This window comes from Mauremys reevesii, linkage group 2 (genome assembly GCF_016161935.1).
Source record: "Mauremys reevesii isolate NIE-2019 linkage group 2, ASM1616193v1, whole genome shotgun sequence".
Taxonomy (NCBI): domain Eukaryota; kingdom Metazoa; phylum Chordata; order Testudines; family Geoemydidae; genus Mauremys; species Mauremys reevesii.
The window spans coordinates 251,610,805-251,630,890 of NC_052624.1; the positions used below are offsets into that span (position 1 = coordinate 251,610,805).

The 20,086-nt window shown below is 38.4% G+C and overlaps 1 protein-coding gene across 15 annotated transcripts in view; it reads right to left on the bottom strand.

Annotated features, from left to right (window-relative positions):
* Positions 1–2,815: 2,815 nt before the first annotated feature.
* Positions 2,816–20,086, bottom strand: part of UBR5 (ubiquitin protein ligase E3 component n-recognin 5) — a 147,335-nt gene continuing 130,064 nt past the window's right edge. For 14 of the 15 annotated variants that reach the window (XM_039526100.1, XM_039526101.1, XM_039526099.1 and 11 more), the window contains 9 exons: positions 19,901–20,031; positions 19,175–19,235; positions 15,084–15,259; positions 12,111–12,195; positions 10,265–10,420; positions 9,687–9,800; positions 7,659–7,803; positions 6,888–6,973; positions 2,816–5,831 (listed from right to left, as the gene is read on the bottom strand). In XM_039526100.1, coding sequence (XP_039382034.1) covers positions 5,619–5,831; positions 6,888–6,973; positions 7,659–7,803; positions 9,687–9,800; positions 10,265–10,420; positions 12,111–12,195; positions 15,084–15,259; positions 19,175–19,235; positions 19,901–20,031 — 1,167 coding nt within the window. In that variant the 3' untranslated portion in view covers positions 2,816–5,618. The remainder of the gene's footprint in view (positions 5,832–6,887; positions 6,974–7,658; positions 7,804–9,686; positions 9,801–10,264; positions 10,421–12,110; positions 12,196–15,083; positions 15,260–19,174; positions 19,236–19,900; positions 20,032–20,086) is intronic. The other variant, XM_039526102.1, reaches the window with a different exon arrangement.

Consider the following 20,086-nt stretch of genomic DNA (forward strand, 5'->3'; position numbering starts at 1 on the left):
TCCAGCCACCAAAAGGCTTGTGTGGAATTATAAATATGACCATTCAGAATTTCCACTTATTTTCCAGAAATGTAACCTTCATTTAGAATTTCTTGGCTCTCAGGGTTGTGTATTTTTTTAAAATAACAATGTCCTAATAAGGACTAAGTATTATCTACACCATTCCTAACACGTGTTTGCCTAACCTGCTCTTAAAAATCTCCAATGATGGAGATTCCACAACCTCCCTAGTCAATTTATTCCAGTGCTTAACCACCCTGACAGTTAGGTTGGACATTAGGAAAAATTTCCTAAACCTCCCTTGCTGCAATTTAAGCCCATTGCTTCTTGTCCCATCCTCACTGGTTAAGAACAACTTTCTTCCTGCTCCTTGTAACAACCTTTTATGTACTTTAAAACTGTTATGTCCCCTCAGAGTTCTCTTTTCCAGACTAAACAAAACCAGTTTTTTGGGTTTTTTTTCCAATCTTCCCTCCTAGGTCATGTTTTCTAGATGTTTAATCATTTTTGTTGCTCTTCTCTGGACTTTCTCCAATTTGTCCACATCTTTCCTGAAATGTGGTGCCCAGAACTGGACACAATACTCCTGTTGAGGCCTAATCAGCACAGATTAGAGCAGAAGAATTACTTCTCGAGTCTTGCTTACAACACTCCTGCTAATACATCCCAGAAGGAATTTTTTTTTTTTAAAGTGTTACACTGTTGACTCATATTTAGCTTGTGGTCCACTATGACCCCCCCCCCCCCATCTCCCAAGATCCCTTTCCGCAGTACTCCTTCCTAGGCAGTCATTTCCCATTTCCTATGCGAGGTAAGGAAGTATTCTCAATTCTACAGATAAGAAAGCTGAGGCAGAGAGATGTGTGTAGAATGTTACAAAGAAAGCCCATGGTGGAATTGGGTATAAAATCCAGGTTGCTCTTGACTTCCAGTTCTATACTTTAATCACACAAGCATCTTCTCTCCCAAATCAATCTTGAGGGATTTCCCCCAACCCCCACAACAATTCTCAATTGCTCCCTGGAAGTATTTCACAGAAAACTTCCAGAATCAAAAGCTGAAAATTCATGGAAAGTAACTTTTCAGTTATCTAACAGCATTTCTCAACAACCAGTCTGTGGACTGGCACTGGCCAGAGAACTCTCTGACACAGTTTAGGAAGGCAACAAGATGGTCTCTGGTATAAAAAAAGGTTGAGAAACACTGATCTAACACATAAGGAATTCAGCATGTCTGAGTCACTTGTTCAGTGACATCATTTGCAAGACAGTTTCAACACAAAACAATAGGAAATTTAAACTAGGACAGGTAAGTTAAAAACATTAGGGAAAATATGACATCCAACAAGAGGGAGAATCCAGTGTTAAAAGATGTCTACTGTAGGGAATAGTTTGCAATGTAATTGGTGGCAACAAAAAAGGCTGCTGCAATTTTGGGGTGCACAGAGACATTTCACAAATCAGGAATGTACTGTCTTCTCTACACAGCTCAGTGCAGCTGCATCAGGCACATGATTCCATTTCAATTATCCAGATGTCTCTGAGGGCCAACTAAAAACTTTGTATGATCAGTTTAAGATATAAAACTGAAATTTATTTATGAACATTTGGATTTGGGACAAATGTCAAACTGAAATGTGGATAACGGGATTTGACTATATCGCAATCAGTCCTGGGCAAACCACTAGCAGAAAGACAAACTGGAGGGAGTTCAGAGAAAAACAGCAACAATTTTAAGAGGTCTGGAAGGACTGACGAATGAGAAAAAAATTAAAAGTTAAATATACATAACTTGGTCAAGAGACAAAGGGAGGGAGAGACAAATCTATGAACATCTGAAGAGTGTAAACAGAATGGAAAGGAGCCATTTAGGATAGTGAAGGTGTATAATTATGATATATACTACATTTTGGTTATGACAGGATGACATTACAAAAGGAAATTTTAGGTAGAATAGCAGGGAAAGCTTCCTGATTCTGGGATACATTATACTGTGGAATGGTATATTCCATGGGCTGTTACAAAAGACCCCATCAATAGATACCTAGATGTACCTACCTCAGATAATAGTACAGCAACTATAGGGAGATGGACTGAATGACCTACATCATTTTTTTCCCCCATTTGAATTATATAATTAAAGATGAAGGGCATTTTAACATTTTCTGCCTTCGCTCATCTTTGGATGGGTGAATTCTAAGTAAATCAGAATACCCCATTAGTTTTGTATGTAGTCCATGCTTTTACAATGAAAAAAAACCCATACTTATCTTTGGAAGGAAAGAGTAAAGCCCAGTTTCTCATGTCTGTTTGGAATTACTAAGATTTTGCAAGAAATACATTTTGCGGTTTTGCTTGCAAATTTTCTAGTCTATTGCTCTTCTCTCTACGTTTAGATTTAACTAACAGAAATCTCACTTGCAATAGCAAAAAACAGTTGTCATTTCAAAGCCAAACTGGGAAATTAAACCAGCTGAGTATGAGGAAAAACCCAGATCATTTTTTTAAAACTAGAATCCCAGAACAGGGTTGCAACATGGAATTTAACTTAGGCGATGTGTATGATTACTTGAACATCAGTGACTACCATTAAAATCCAGAATTCGCCAGGTTAGCATGATGTGGTATATTGTTACAATAGGAATCAACTATTGACTTGTTGGCAAACGTTGACATTTTATTGGCGGCTGCTGTACTACTTAGAGAATTATCAACACTTGAGGAATTAGGCCATAAAACTGAATTACAAACTTTTCTCCTTTTTTTCTTTTATTTCTCTACCGCATCTTAAAAATAAACTAACAGAAGGGCTTAAGTCAAAGGGAAACAAGGTGTATGATTTTAATAAACATTTTTCTTATTAAAAACCTTGATATTGCTTAAATATACCATACAGAGAAAAGCTATTTTATAAAGCAACATACACATTTCAAGTCAATGATGGCAACATAAATTATTCTGGCTAACCCCTCTGCTTATGTCATCAGAATGCCTTGGTTGTGTATATATGGTGAACTACTGTATAAGACTAGTTACCTGTGTAATTTCTGCCTAGCTATACAGTACAGGTTTTTAAAAAATGTTTATGCTATATACAGAAATATATATACATATAACATATATATATTTATATGTTATACATACACATACATTTTTATACATATACACACACAATACATATATACACAATACTTTACACTTACATACGGCCTTTGATCAGAGGATCTTGGATGCGTTTTACATCATTAAGCCTCGCAAAGCTTCTGTGAGGGAGGCAGCGTCTTTATTTTATGGACTGTGAATCTGAGGCCTGATCTACACAGTTTTTGTATCAATATGAACTATTTCAGTTAGGGCTGTGATTTTCTTTTTACTGAAGTATTTATATTGGTACAACACCTAGCGCGGACAGTTATACTGGTATAAAGGTGCCTTATACCTGTATAGTGTATTCCTCTTCCCATACAGGAATAGCTATACTGGTATAAAGCACCTTTATACCAAATATATAACTGCACCCACATCAGGGAGGTTGTACAACTTTAACTACACACCATTCTAGTAAAAGCAATATAGCTCGTGTTTAAGTCTTTGAGCTGAGGGTTTGTCTAAAATAACTTGCTGAAGGTCACAGTGGCAGATCCAGGAACGGAATCCAAAATGCCAGACTCCCAGTCCCCATTACCTAACCACTTGAAGCCTCCCCCCCTGCCTGTGAGGGCTGTTCTTGGGAATGCTATTATTATTTCATTAATACATGTAGAAATATTTCTACTGGTTTACTTGGTACATCTGCAGCTTAACTAAGCAAGTCTAGAAGAGTTAGCCTTATAAAACAGTCTTCAGAGTCAAAGTGGCACACATGGTGATCAGAGTTATGGTCCCAAGCCCTCCTCCATGCATGCAAGAGTTAGAGGTGCTACAGAAGCAGGATGCTGTATTTTTTAGTAGGGTGGAAAATGGAAGGAGTTTAGGTCACTTCTGGCCATCCACCTCTGCTTGGCACTCAAAGTGGCATTGACCAATTTTGGTGGAAAACCAGTTTAGCACCCCTCAGCAAGGAAAGGTCATTGCAATATGGAGTCACAGAATGCAGGGAAAAGTAGGAGAACAACAAAGTCATCAAAACCCATCATCATCAGTCTAGTCTATTAAGTCTTAGTAAGCATCAGAATTCGATAGCAAGGGCAGCCAAAGTTGCTCCTTTTTCTTTACTAATGGCCTTCCAACATTTAAAATGGAAATCATTAAAGCATTAAGAATTTAATGACAAAAGTACTAGGCTACTATATGTTCAAAGACTACCCTTGTAAAACCAATAATCACTTTATTAAAAAGTGGACATACAGTAGGTCCCACTACAATGAATCTGCAGATTTATTCCATCATAATCAATTTTGATTATTAGGGAGAAACTTTCCTTTAAATTCTGCATTTTTGTGAAGAGAAGGGGTTGCCTGGCTTGCTCCATTCAGGATTCTCTGCTAACTGTAAAATGTGGGCTGAATTGCTTCCATTATTTAATTATTTATTTGTTATATAGTGCAGATGCAGATCAATTTTTCAGTTAAGAAATTGAGATTTTTAATGGACAACTGTGTCTGGTGTAGGCTGTTAAGCTAAAATATTCAGAGTTACATAAATAAAAACTATTGTGTCTTCAATATGACTTGGTATTTTGTCTATAATTTCTTTATTAAAAAACTGTAACAAGATACTTAAAAAAGGCTAGATACAAAAGTAGTTAAGCTGCTCACGAACATTAAAATTTTCCAAAATGTATCTTCAATAATCATGATCTTATAAACATTTTACAGTTACCAGAAAGTGCCCAGGCTGAGTTTACACAGTTGAGATACCGCAGTACAAGTGTCTAGTTAGAATTGGAAGTGGAACAATCTCCTGACTGTCTGCTTACTGAAATAGAGATACAAAAATGTTGATTGTGAACTATGAAATAATGTGCATTGGCCTCATCATATGTACAAAAAACCTCACTAAAGGTACAGATTACATGCAAAATATTAGTGATGGGATCTAATGTGCCAGAGTTCAATGCAATCAGAACAGAAATTGCAATGAAAGTGGTTTCATAAGTAAAAGTGAATGATTCCAACTCTTAGATCTGAACTGTGAAGAACTTTTTACAAGTTCAATATACATGATACACAACTGCAGCCAACCACAAATTAAACACCATAAAAAAAGTTAAAATAAAACACAGAACATACTTAATTTTTTATTTTGAAATTCCCTACTCCCTCTATACAAGAACCTTTGCTGAAACACTTTTCACAAAGGCAGCAGTGAATTTTCTGAACATTTTACATATTTTCCCTCAGCAAAAAGATAAATCACAGTGTAAATTATATTGTTCTGCTGTCATCTTTGGCTGGGGTTAGGCCAAGAAGTTATTGACTAGCGAACTGTTACAGTCAAACATTGCTAGTGCTCCTTAGGCCTGTAGGTTACAAACTTAGTACAGGAATGTTTGCATTTAATCAATAAAGTACCACCAGGGGTATGACAGCATTAACTTTCATAAACTTTTATAGACAAATGGAAAAATCTACAAAACTTAGCTAGTAATATTACACAGCAATACACACTTTTTATACTCTACACAAAACCAAAATTCTTGGTCTTAATGGCGAGTAACAATTTCTGTTTCAGAATCTGTTTAGAGGAATAGAGTGGGACATAAAGGCGAGAAATGCAAGTGTTTGCTGTAGGAAGATGTTGGTCATCTGGTGGTCTTATTGTGATGGATGGCATGGGCTGGAATCCCTCCTCACTGGCAGGCAATGATGGACTTGATGTCCAAAAATAAACCTAAAAGAATAGAAAGTAGGCTGTAACTTTTGCTGGTCTAGAAATATTTAAACTGACTCCATGGTACAAACATTGGTATCACATACTGATCATTATTTTGACATGAGTAAAATGGGAAAGTCACAGGGCAGTCATGGTGCTTGATCATAAAACATTCCTTGTAGTGTAGAGACTCAGTGGCCGTGCTGTGTACTATTACGACAATGTTATACTCCCAGTCATTTCCTCTCTTCTCTCAACTACAAATATATAATACCACATTTATCAAGGCAATTTATCAAAAGAAGCAACACTCTCCAAATATTAACCACATCTTGGTGCAGGAAGTTGGGATTTCCCGTCCTTTTGGGAAGAGGATAATGTCTGTGTATCAGAAACTTTTTTATATAATCAAATTAGCCATTTATAGTAATTTGATGGATATAAAAATACAGCACTGATACCAAATGCATTAATAGCTAGCAATGGAAATTGCAGTACCAAGAGTTTACTTGAAAAGAATTAGAAGTGTGAAATATTCTCTTGCAGAGCAAAGTGAATACTGAATTGCACCCTGAGTTCCCTTTGCCTAAACCAATCTGCTCTAGATTTTCCTCTTTTTACACCAGTCCTTGTTTTCTTCTTTGCGGAGTTCATTCAAAAATGAGACGGTTCACATCTCTGAGGTGATCAAAAGAGAACATTTTAAAAGAGTAGGTGAATACAGTGCATAACAAGCAAACTTTTCCAATCCTCTATAAATGCAATTCAAACCTGATTTTCTGCCCACCTGTTACTCAGTGTGAAACCTCTCAAACAGGGACTGCAAAAATGTGCTTGAGAGTTCTGAGATATGGACAATGAAAGATACACCAATATTAATTTTCTTGTGAACAAAGCTAGATTTCATATTCAGTCTCAAGAGTTGAAAGCCTAGTGCACAAACTCTCGAGTACTACTGCTACTCTACCGGTGTAGAAAACCTTTCCATTAAAACCAAAAAAGAAATACTGAAAAGCAATACTGATTGTTGAAAAACAGTCTTAAGCAACCTTTTACAGGGGAAGGACAACTTACTAGATCTTGTCTTTCTGTCATACTCATCTTCTCAACTATGGACCAAAACCAACGCTTGAATTGCAAAAGCTTCTCAGCATTTTCTCCTGTTTGAAACAGAATAATTAAATTAAATGTATTTGACAATGAACATTTAGAGCACATGTTTTATACATGCCAGCAAGTAAAATACTTAGTGTCACTACCCCCTCCCCACAAAACCTGCACACCAGGAACAAGGACAATGCTATGTCAAACACTAATTCAAACACTTTTGAATGTGAAGACTAGACTTAAGAACACTGGTGTAAACAACTAATAAAATTAAGACACTGTATGATCTACTAACTAGCTGTATCTAAGTTTGTTACAGGTCAATGAAATATTTCTTTAAAATATTACACTACATCAATCATAACTCTAAATATATGGTCAGGCCAGGATTTGGTAGGAAAAAAATAGCACAACCCATAATTTGCTCTCCTTGCATTCTGATGGATTATTTATATAGTGATACTGAGGTTGTACCCTCAAAAGAGTTGTGTATTGTACTCTCCCATTTTGAGGGAAAGATTCTTAAAAGTGGCAAATAATAGGGTCCAGCACACTGAAAATCCTGTTAGCATATTATATTTAGAGCCATTCATTAAGGTCAATGAACAGAGTTGGCTTTAAGCTTAGAAAAAGTTGAAAAAATTATCCTTGCTATCCATCTCTACATAAAGGACAGGTGAATAATACTAAATTTCTAGCTGTACAACTCATTTCCTAAACAGACTATGTATTTCATACCTGACTCATCATTGAAAGAGGTAAAGCTGATCAGCATTTGCACATTTACTTCACCACAGCCGTTTACCAAAAGCCTGAAATCTTCTGCTGTCAAGTCTTCTAATGAATTCTTTGGAAGCACATCCAGCAGACCTTTCCTCATTGCCTGAAAGAGTCACATGATTCACTGTACACTCACCACCTTTGCTACTGTTTAAGTGGATCTCTGAGAAGTTACATACAATGAAGTTCACAGCTCACAAATATCAGTTAATTTTCCTCTTGGCCGTTCACCTCTTCCATGTTCAATCTCAAATGGTAAAAACATCTTTTTGAATGGACGCTATATTGGGCTCATGGTCTAGGACTTGCAATATTCAGGCCCAGACCAGTAACAAGTATTGCTAGACTGAGGGAACCAATGACAATTATTTTTAAGGTTGGCACCTTGCAAACCATTGGTAGTACAAACAAGTGCTCGCTCGCTCTCTCTCACTCTCTGGAATTTGAACCTTTCAATATAGCCATTTTTTCTATGCCCTAGTCAGTTACAATATATCCACATTCTTATTACCTTGCTGCCCACTACACCAAATTCCCACTTCCTTGAATTATGATAGTGCTTTAAAAATCTGCCACCTTGAGAACCACTAGACCTAGAAACTAATGATGTAGCTGTATCTCATTAGAAAGCCACTAAAATGGGAAAGGATATGGACAGCTTCCATATGAGAAGAGATTAAAAAGACTGGGACTGTTCATCTTAGAAAAGAGACAACTAAGGGGAGGGGGATATGATAGAGGTCTATAATATCATGAATGGTGTGGACAAAGTCAGTAGGGAAGTGTTATTTACCCTCTTCACGTAACACATGAATCAGAGGTCACGTCATGAAATTAATAGGCAGCCAATTAAAAAAAAAATATGGAAGTACTTCTTCACATAATGCATAGTCAACCCATGACACTCGTTGCCAAGGGATTTTTAAGGTCAAAAGTATAACTGGGTTAAAAAACAATTAGATAATTTCCACAGAGAACAGGTATATCAACGGCTGTTAGCCGAGATGGTCAGGGGCGCAACCCCGTGCTCTGGGTGTCCCTAAACCTCTGACTGCTAGAAGCCACGACTGGACGACAGGGGATGGATCACTTGATCACCTATTCTGTTCACTCCCTCTGAAGCATCTGGCACCAGACACTGTTGGATAATAGGATATTGGGCTGGATGAACCATTGGTCTGACCCACTAAGGCCACTATTATGTTCTTGAAATGAATATTCAGGAGATACTAACTGATAAATAATGTCAGAACTGCAATTTGGGGCACGGGAAGGTGGGGAGGCAAATGACAGTAAGGACAATTTAATTTCAAAGTCTAAAATCCCATGGCCTACAATGGTTGGAAACAGTTTAGCAGTCCAATAAATTGTCCTGATCACAAAGCAAATATTTTTATATCTAATCTTTTAGTTCAGAACAGGCTTCTAAAAACAAGACCAAGTTTTACTTTTAATATAATTTTTGACAGATTCTGGTTATGTTTCTTGTTAAAAAATTAACAATGGTAAGAACAAAAATTCTGCTATAACTAGCCACACTGATCTTGCACTGATTAGGCATAAGGAGGCCAGAAGCTCCAGTGACTTTATGCTGTCAGAGTTTGGCTTGTTAAATCTCTGAGCTGAAGAGGTTAAATGAATGTAGGCTGACAAAGAAATATAGAAAAATGGAAGACTGAATAGAATCCATATGTCTGAAGATAAGCATTTCCCCAGTATACGTTATATAAACTCAAGATATGAATCTTTTTTTTATCTATATGTAAATGCTGAAGTTTAACTAGTCATTGAGCTAACTTTAGTTCTTTCTTTTAATGTACATCCTTCTGTCTATTCAAATGAGCTTTTAGGGTAATCAAGGTCTCCACATAATTAAGTTAGCAACTGTGTAATAAGAAACAAAGATTAATACCCTTCAGAAGTTGGACAACTTGGAATGGAACACGGTATATGCAGAAATTGACAGTATCATTCCAAAACACTTACATGTAGAGGTTGTTCTGCTACTACCAACATTCTGTGTTCTGCGTATTTCCGGACATATTCATAAACATTCTGAGGGGTGACTGGTATATTTACACCATTGGAGATAAGTTCAACCTATGATGAAGTAGCAAAAGGGGAGAGGATTTAAAAACATACTTTAAAGCAGAAAAAAAGCAACAGTTAAAACAAGAGTATCATTTCTATTACTGTATGCAGTAAATATATTGTGGTGCTATACAGCTTTTTCACTTTAAAACAAGTTTTCAGTGGGTTACTGGTTTGGACTATTACCATGAACAGAAGTTTTATATTTAAAACCAGTCCTCGTGATGAGACTGATAATCCTGGTACTGCTGATTTTTCATTTAGATTATATTAAACAGCCCATAAATACTAGGGGTTGAATATTCAAAAACATTTAAGTGACTTAGGAACACAAATCCCACAGACTTTCAATGGGTCTTTGTGCTCCTGAACACTTATACAGTTTAGAAAATCTCACCCTAAATCTGTCTGGGGTTTGACAGGCTATGAACAAGTAACATTAAACTGTAAAGTCAAGTTCAGCTTGCACCTACCTGCCCTCCACCCTCCTCCTTGCACAGGTCTATTGCAAATGCTAAATCCATTGCTGCAAAAACAGCATCAGCATCCGTGCTCTGGGAGGCTAGGATAAGTTGCCGCAAGCTCTCATACATAACCGGATCAAAAAAAGCAAAGTCATGCCAGTTCACCTAAAATAAGGTAGATGTTTGATATGTAGCATTGTTTTTATAAATATATTCAACATAATGAGTTCTAAAACGGATAATATGTACACTAGCATAAGGCACCTAAATAGCCATGTAATGAGACATTCACTCAAACACTTGGAAAGAATCACAAAAAAGGTAATTTCCATTCTCATCCTGATTTTCTGAGGTGAAGGAACATAACACCAGATTGAAGTGCATTGGCAAAGCACAGAGAAGGTTGTAAAGCATTTGCCCACACTAAGAATGACTACAGATCTAGGCAACTGAACTCTTGGAATGTATCCTTTCCATAAATCAGCTTGGGTCAAAACAGAAGCTGGTGGATTTTTCAACAGGATTTTTCAACATCACTCCTTTTCCCATCTCCACACTCCCTAAAACTCTGGAAGGAAATTCACTTGCGCCTTCACAGAAAGAAAGCTTTTCCCAGCAGCTGTAAATTCCTTTAAGTGGAGGTTATTTGTGCCCAATAGTTGCCCTCCTCACCCTCAACAAGTACATCTTTTGAGCAGATTCTTGACTTTGCCACATTTTGGGGGCCTCTGCTCCACCTATTATCTGTCTTTCCATCTAAGACAGTACTTTGTGGTGCCCCTAAACTCAGCTACAGGGAATTTTGGTACTTCTCATTTTCCCACATTGCCCACTCCTCTGCTGTCGTCATGAGGGAGCCTTAGAAGGCTTTTACTCAGATGGTAGAGCAGGGAGAATGTCCTTCTGTTTTGAAGAGGGGTTGGGGTGTTCTTGTGCATCCCTAACCTCTTGCTCCTTTGTCACCATTCCCCCGCGCCATTTGTCAAAAATCACATCCATTTTGGACAATGACTGGCTCTGGTTTTTTTTTTTTTTTTTTTTTAAATAGCCAACATGAAGACCAGGGATAATGGAAAACTTTGTTCAGTTTGTTGCATTGGGCACCATATTTAGAGGTATACTGTCAAAAGATAATTAAAATGTGGTCTTCACCTAAAACAGTTAACACATAGGCAATTGCTGGACTACATTTAAATTTTACGTCTACACCTGAAGCAGAATTTGAAATCTGATTAAAGAATTCTCTCAATTGTTAAACAAAATGCCTTTCTGTAAACAGTAACAGAAAGAGCAAGAGAGAACTAATGCTACAGCACAGCTTCAACTTCCTTCTTTTTTCTGCTCGTGAAGATCAACCCTGTCCCATTTTAAATATTTAGTTAATATAGACAGCTATAGATATAGAGAGAGAGCACATGCGCATATTATATTAATTGGAAACTCTCCTCAGTCAATTCCTTGGCATTCATTTGGCAAACTCAGTTTAATTGTAAGACAACAAAAAAAATCACAACTGTTTTAATTAAATTTAGTACACCTCTACCTCAATATAATGTTGTCCTCGGGGGCCAAAAAAATCTTACCACGTTATAGGTGAAACCGCATTATATCGAACTTGCTTTGATCCACCGGAGTGCGCAGCCCCCCCAACTCCCCAAGCACTGCTTTACCGTGTTATATCCAAATTCGTGTTATAGTGGGTCGCGTTATAGTGGGTCGCGTTATAGCAGGGTAGAGGTGTATTGCCAAACAAGCACAGTGTTAACATCAAAACATATATTTTAAAATAATTAAAAAAAAAAAACCCTAAATCTTATGTACTTAAAGGCAGTTCAGATGTCTGTGATCAACTTACTTTTCTGCCAAGAAGAACTTTGATAACATGTCTGTTTAACGTGATGGGGCATAGTTCATTCTGCAGTAAGCACAACCCTAGAATTCTGAGAACAAAAAGAGTACTATTAGAAAATCACAAAAGGAAATTGTTTAAAGTAGTGGGATTCAAAAGAGTTTCCTGAATATTTGAACCAAAAAATAAAAAAAAGAACTCTGGAATTCAGGTTGAAGCTAGCTTCTGATTATAAAACCTCTTATTTAAAACTTCCCAATGCCAACATCCCCCAAAAGAAACCACTGTTTCTGAAATGGTGCATGCAGTACCTCGTCCCATGGGGAGAGTTTTTCTGGAAAGCTTGGTTAAAAAATAAATAATTCGCTATTTTTCCTGAAAGAACAGTCATGGGTAAAGAAGGATCACTTCCTCAAAAATACCTGCTGCAACAGAACTCCACTCCTAGAGACTAAAAATCTCCACAGATATTACTAAGAAAAAAATATAAAAAAAGTAATGCAAGAATATAAAAATACTGTTAGTGGAAAGAAAACAATAAACCTATTTTATGTAGGACTCAGCAAAAATAGGGATAAAATAAGAGGGTTCCCAAAAATTAAAAAAAAAAAACCAGACAGGACAACTTAGGCAAAAACTATTTCTGCAAAAAGGCTGGTAAAATGAATTTTGATGGCTGCCTTCTGGCTGAACAATTACAATTTGTAAAGGTGTGAAGAGAACTCTACATACCTGCCCTATAAATCTGTTTGGAAAATTATGAGTCTGGTTGTGTAAGTAAATATCAAATAACTGAATGAGCTTTGAAGCTATGGGTTCAGCTAGTTGTTACAATAAAAAACACAGGCACACAGAGGAATAGCTCAGTGGTTTGAGCATTGGCCTGCTAAACCCAGGGTTGTGAGTTCAATTTTTGAGGGGGCCACTTAGGGATCTGGGGCAAAAATTGGTCCTGCTAGTGAAGGCAGGGGGCTGGACTCCATGACCTTTCAAGGTTCCTTCCAGTTCTAGGAGTATTTCTCCAATTATTATAAAACACAAACATGGTTCTTCTGAAATCAGGAGAATCTGCTGTACTGGAGTGAAAACAATCAAGAAGTGACTGGATTTTTAAGGGTATCATTCTTCTCCAGGCATAAGCCTATAGACTTCCACAAATTCGTTCTAAAAAGCGCCTCAGCAGAGCAATCCCACATGTTTTTCTCATGATCACCTACTTCACAGACAGGTGCACTGAGTCCATTAGTGCCAAAGAGGTGCAAAAAAATGCATTGACTTATTCAAGAGAGCAAACGCTGGTCACAAGCCTTGTTCTGAAGCACATGATCCCACAAAGGAACAGTGTGGTACAATGACAGATGTCAGAAGCAACCTTCTGTCACATACATTTTCAGTGGAGATGAAGCAACGTGGTAGGAAGACAACACCAGGCTCCACAATATATTCAGAACTGAAAGGTTACCTTTACTGTTGGAAATGGTGTAACTGGAGAACTTCATCCTATCCTACAATAGGTTCTTATTCTGCCCTCATCGACGTAGTACTGAGAATCTTCAAGCTGTGCATTAGGCAACATGACTAAATTCTGTCATATGTGATTTAGTCTCCTTCTCTCATCCACGCCCCGGGGGAGAAGTTGTGCAGTGTAGTTTTGTTTAACATACACACTACTATGCATTTATGTCCGAGAAGACAAGGTGAGAGAAGAGCACCTTGCATTTGGAGTGGAACGTGGTGAGGTTTGTGACAGCCCTTAATGTGTGACACAGTTTATTTCACAGACAGACTAGTCACTGAGAAAGCGTTGTCTCCTGCACAGACAAGCTTTATCCCTGTGGTAGAAAGTTCCACTGTGCCACAGAAGTCGAGTTGTTGACCATGGTCCTCATCCTGGAGCTTTAAGCAGTCTCTTTAAACACCACTAAACTCCTTTAAACAGGGTTCTGTACTAGTTGGAGTTTCTCCAAGGAGTGATGTCTTCACACCCAAGTACACTGCACTGCTATCATACAGACAGTAGTTGATGAAGGCATATATAAGAACACTTGAGAACATGCCTTGAGAAGTCTAGGGAAGTGAAATGTCTTTGGAGCGAGTTCTACTTGATACACACCTTGTTTTCTTGGGAAGAGAAGGCCTTGTTTTTCAAGTCAGTGTCCAACAACATGAGCAGGGTCCTGGAGTCCATCTATACCAGAAGCTAGCAGGTTGTTTGTGTTTGTGGAAACACAGCTTGAGAGCCTATTTTGTAAGAGCTTTACTGATGTGGGAAATATTGATAGTCATGATGTCCAGCAAGGATGCTCAACTGTTTATTTTAGGACTGTTTGCCTTTGAGACATTCTGGTCAGACCTTGCACTAAACTATGAAAACTGTGGCCGGGGTGGGGAGGGGGTGGCGGTGGTAGACCAGGAATGATTTCAGGGAAACTCGCTTCTGAACTTTAGAGCCCATGGTGACATCTGGACACAGATATCAAAGCCAAGACAGTTTATTGTCTGTTCTGCTGGCTGTGCATGTGCAACTTAGACATAATGTGGATGGTACTGGGGCATTTTAAGGTCCTGCTTCTCTGACATACTTGCAAAATAAAAAGGGGGCAGGGAAAGCAAAAGCACAAAGATACAAGTTTTAGCTTACAAAATCAGTAAAATAGTTCCCTTTGACAGAATGTTTACCTCCTCAGAGACCAGCGAGTCATGGGACCAGAAATGCCAATGATGCAATAAATCTGATGCTAACATTTTCTCTCTCTCTCTCACACACACACACACACACAGGGGTACTAGTGCAAATTTTAACAAAAATTTAAGATCTCTCAAGACTTAATAGACTGAGTTGTTCAAGTTCCCCCACATGATTTCAAACCCAAGATGAGTGAACTCTATTACAGCTTTTATCTTTGGAGAAATATAAGCTATCAAAGTATCTGAAATGCCAAGAGAACACAAGACTAGCAAATTTGCTTAATATTGTACCTGCCAATATTTCTGAAACAATTCAACCTTGCCTCTGTGTTTTTGCCAGGCCTTGGCGTATAAAAACCTCGTTTCCCAGGTTGGTAGAATAGTGGTGCATTATCATCACCATCATCTGTATCATCTAATTCCATGTCCACCACACTGCGACTGGAGCCATGTCGCTTTCTATTTTCCTAGTACAAAAGATTAAGAAGCTAATTTAGAATCTCAGTTAAAAATCAAACATCTACCCTAATTTTTGTTACCCGCTGAATACTGAAACTTGCTCACTATAGGACCAAAAGATTTTCGAGTCTCACCATTCAAAACAGTGGTAATATTTGGCAATGGTGGATTTTTAAATAATTGAGCATTTACTTCATTATTTTGAAAAACAACAAATCAAAGAAGCAGATCCTTTCGGCAAAGAATCACTTTAAAAAAAACCCTTCATTTTATTAGGGCTGTCAATTAATCGCAGTTAACTCACGTGATTAACTCAGAAAAATTAATCACGATTAATCGCACTGTTAAACAATAGAATACCAATTGAAATTTATTAAATATTTTTCAGTGTTTTTCTACATTTTCAAAAATATTGATTTCTATTACAACACAGAATACAAAGTGTACAGTGCTCACTTTATATTATTTTTTATTACAAATATTTGCACTTTTAAAATGATAAAAGAAATAGTATTTTTCAATTCACCTCATACAAATACTGTGGTACAATCTCTTTATCATGAAAGTTTAACTTACAAATGTAGATTTTTTTTAAAAATAGCTACAGGATTCAACCCAAGGTTTAAGAATCTGAAATGCTGTCTAAAATCTGAGAGGGACAACGTGTGCATGCTTTCAGAAGTCTTAAAAGAGCAACATTCTGATCAGAAACTACAGAACCCGAACCACCAAAAAAGAAAATCAACCTTCTGCTGGAGGCATCTGACTCAGATGATGAAAATGAACACACATCGGTCTGCTCTGCTTTGGATTGTTATTGAGCAGAACCAGTCATCAGCATGGATGCATGTCCTCTGGAATGGTGGTTGAAGCATGAATCTTTAGCGGATCTGGCACATAAATATCTTGTGACGCTGGATAAAACAGTGCCATACAAAAACCTGTTCTCACTTTCAGGTGACACTGTAAACAAGTGGGCAGCATTATCTCCTGCAAATTGTAACCAAACTTGTTGAGCGACTGGCTGAACTACAACTAAGTGGACTTGTAGGTTTTACATTGTTTTATTTTTGAATGCAGTTGTTTTGGGTACATAATTCTACATTTGTAAGTTCAACTTTCATGCACAGACAATCCAGGAGGTTTTTGGAAAGTGTAGGGGGCAATTTCCTGGTGCAAGTGCTAGAGCTAGAGGAACCAACTAGGGGCAGAGCTCTTCTTGACCTGCTGCTCACAAACAGGGAAGAATTAGCAGGGGAAGCAAAAGTGGATGGGAACCTGGGAGGCAGTGACTATGAGATGGTCGAGTTCAGGATCCTGACACAAGGAAGAAAGGAGAGCAGCAGTATACGGACCCTGGACTTTAGAAAAGCAGACTCTGACTCCCTCAGGGAACTGATGGGCAGGATCCCCTGGGAGAATAACATGAGGGGGAAAGGAGTCCAGGAGAGCTGGCTGTATTTTAAAGAATCCTTATTGAGGCTGCAGGAACAAACCATCACGATGTGTAGAAAGAATAGTAAGTATGGCAGGTGACCAGCTTGGCTTAACAGTGAAATCCTTGCTGATCTTAAACACAAAAAAGAAACTTACAAGAAGTGGAAGACTGAACAAATGACCAGGGAGGAGTATAAAATATTGCATAGGCATGCAGGAGTGAAATCAGGAAGGCCAAATCACACTTGGAGTTGCAGCTAGTAAGGGATGTTAAGAGTAACAAGAAGGGTTTCTTCAGGTATGTTAGCAACAAGAAAGTCAAGGAAAGTGTGGGCCCCTTACTGAATGAGGGAGGAAACCTAGTGACACAGGATGTGGAAAAAGCTAATGTACTCCATGTTTTTTTTCCCTCTGTCTTCACGAACAAGGTCAGCTCCCAGACTACTGCACTGGGCAGCACAGCATGGGGAGGAGGTGACCAGCCCTTTGTGGAGAAAGAATTGGTTCAGGACTATTTAGAACAGCTGGACGAACACAAGTCCATGGGGCCGGATGCGCTGCATCCAAAAGGTGCTAAAGGAGTTAGCAGATGTGATTGCAGAGCCATTGGCAATTATCTTTGAAAACTCATGGCAATTGGGAGGTCCCAGATGACTGGAAAAAGGCTAATGTATTCCCCATCTTTAAAAAAGGGAAGGAGGAGGATCCAGGGAACTACAGGCCAGTCAGCCTCACCTCAGTCCCTGGAAAAATCATGGAGCAGGTCCTCAAGGAATCAATTCTGATGCACTTAGAGGAGAGGAAAGTGATCAAGAACAGTCAGCATGGATTCACCAAGGGCAAGTCATGCCTGACTAACCTAATTGCCTTCTATGATAACTGGCTCTGTGGATGAGGGGAAAGCAGTGGACTGTTATTCCTTGACTTTAGCAAAGCTTTTGATACGTCTCCCACAGTATTCTTTCAGCAAGTTAAAGAATCATGGGCTGGATGAATGGACTATAAGGTGGATAGAAAGCTCGCTAGATCGTCGAGCTCAGCGGGTAGTGATCAATGGCTCCATGTCTAGTTGGCAGCCGGTATCAAGCGGAGTGCCTCAAGGATCAGTCCTGGGGCCGGTTTTGTTCAATATCTTTATTAATGATCGGGAGGATGGTGTAGACTGCACCCTCAGCAAGTTTGCAGACTAAACTGGGAGGAGGAGTAGATACGCTGGAGGGTAGGGATAGGATACAGAGGGACCTAGACAAATTAGAGGATTGGGCCAAAAGAAATCTGATGAGGTTCAACAAGGACAAGCGCAGAATCCTGTAATTAGGACGGAAGAATCCCATGCACTACTACAGAGCAGGGACCGAGTGGCTAGGCAGCAGTTCTGCAGAAAAGGACCTAGGGGTTACAGTGGATGAGAAGCTGGATATGAGTCAACAGTATGCCCTTGTTGCCAAGAAGGCTAACGGCATTTTGGGCTGTATAAGTAGGGGCATTGCCAGCAGATCGAGGGACATGATCATTCCCCTCTATTCGACACTGGTGAGGCCTCATCTGGAGTACTGTATCCAGTTTTGGGCCCCACGCTACAAGAAAGATGTGGAAAAATTGGAAAGAGTCCAGCAGAGGGCAACAAAAATGATTAAGGGTCTGGAGCACATGACTTATGAGGAGAGGCTGAGGGAACTGGGATTGTTTAGTCTGCATAAGAGAAGAATGAGGGGGGATTTGATAGCTGTTTTTAACTACCTGAAAGGGGGTTCCAAAGAGGAAGGATCTAGACTGTTCAGTGGTACCAGATGACAGAACAAGGAATAATGGTCTCAAGTTGCAGTGGGGGAAGTTTAGGTTGGATATTAGGAAAAACTTTTTCATTAGGAGGGTGGTGAAGCACTGGAATGGGTTACCTAGGGAGGTGGTGGAATGTCCTTCCTTAGAGGTTTTTGAGGTCAAGTTTGACAAAGCCCTGGCTAGAATGATTTAGTTGGGGATTGGTCCTGCTTTGAGCAGGGAGTTGGACTAGATGACCTTTTGAGGTCCCTTCCAACCCTGATATTCTATGATTTATGATAAAGAGATTGCACTACAGTACTTGTATTAGGTGAATTGAAAAATACTATTTCTTTTGTTTTTTACAGTGCAAATATTTGTAATCAAAAATATAAAATGAGCACTATACACTTTGTATTCTGTTTTGTAACTGAAATCAATATTTGAAAATGTAGAAAACATCCAAAAATGTTTAAATAAATGGTATTCTATTAATCTTTTCGCACGATTAATCGCAATTGATTTTAATTAATTTTTTTAACCGCTTGACAGCCCTACATTTTGTGTGACAAGAGGAGATAACTGAGGCAAAATGGCAGGTCATTTACAGGTTGTTACATTACATTTATTTAAAAAAACACGTCTTTTTATTGCAAGCCAATATAACTGGATCTTAAAATTTCCTTCTGTTCACACATGAACCCAATGCAAAACAGATCCCTTACCTGTACCTTATCTGAAGAGTCTAGCAAACCAAGATCCAGGATACTGTCAGCTCCATTTTCCCTGGGGAGAAGAGGCAAGCCAAAATTTAATTTACCATTATCAATTAATAGTCACATTCTGAGCTGGAATTAGAAGAGTTATATTTTTTTTTTAAATGAAAAAAGTCAAAATAATAAAACTAGATACAATTCTGAAAACAGAATTTAGTAAAGAAACGTTTGAAAGGAACAAGACTGCCAATTCTTTATTATGCATGTATACAGCTGAGTTTCCTCAACTAATCTCTACAGCTGGACAGGAGGAACATTGTAAGCCATTGTAACCAGGCTGTGAAAACAAACCGTGCGAAGTGCAGTTTCTTGCCAATTTGGTTTTAAAGCAAAACACAAACAAGAATACCATATTATTATTTATATTACAGTGGGGCCTAGATGCATAACCAAGATAATGGTCCCACTGTGCTAGGCACTGTACATACACAATGTAAGAAGTAGCCCTTGCCTCAAAGAGTTTACCATCTAAAAAGACATTGTGGGGAAAAGGAAGTACTTTCTTATTTTCCAAATGGGAAACTGAGAGTACTAATATTAGGTGACCTGCTCAAGGCAAACAGGACATCTGTGACAGAGCAGGGAACTGAATCCAGATCTGCTGGGTCCTAGATCACTGTCTTAACCACAAAACCAGCCTTCCTTTTTTACCTGAATCCTTATTTAATTCTTTACCTTCCATGTGCAATAATGAGTTCCATAGCCTCATCAACTCTTGCTCTAAGGGAATCTTCGCTTGCTAGTAATAGAAGCAGCTGAGCAGGGGACAACTCCAGTAGCATACCTGTGATTTTGCTTGCAAATGCCTGGAAATAAGAGTTCAAGATCTTACTGTCCCATCATTCCTTCAGTGCACTCACT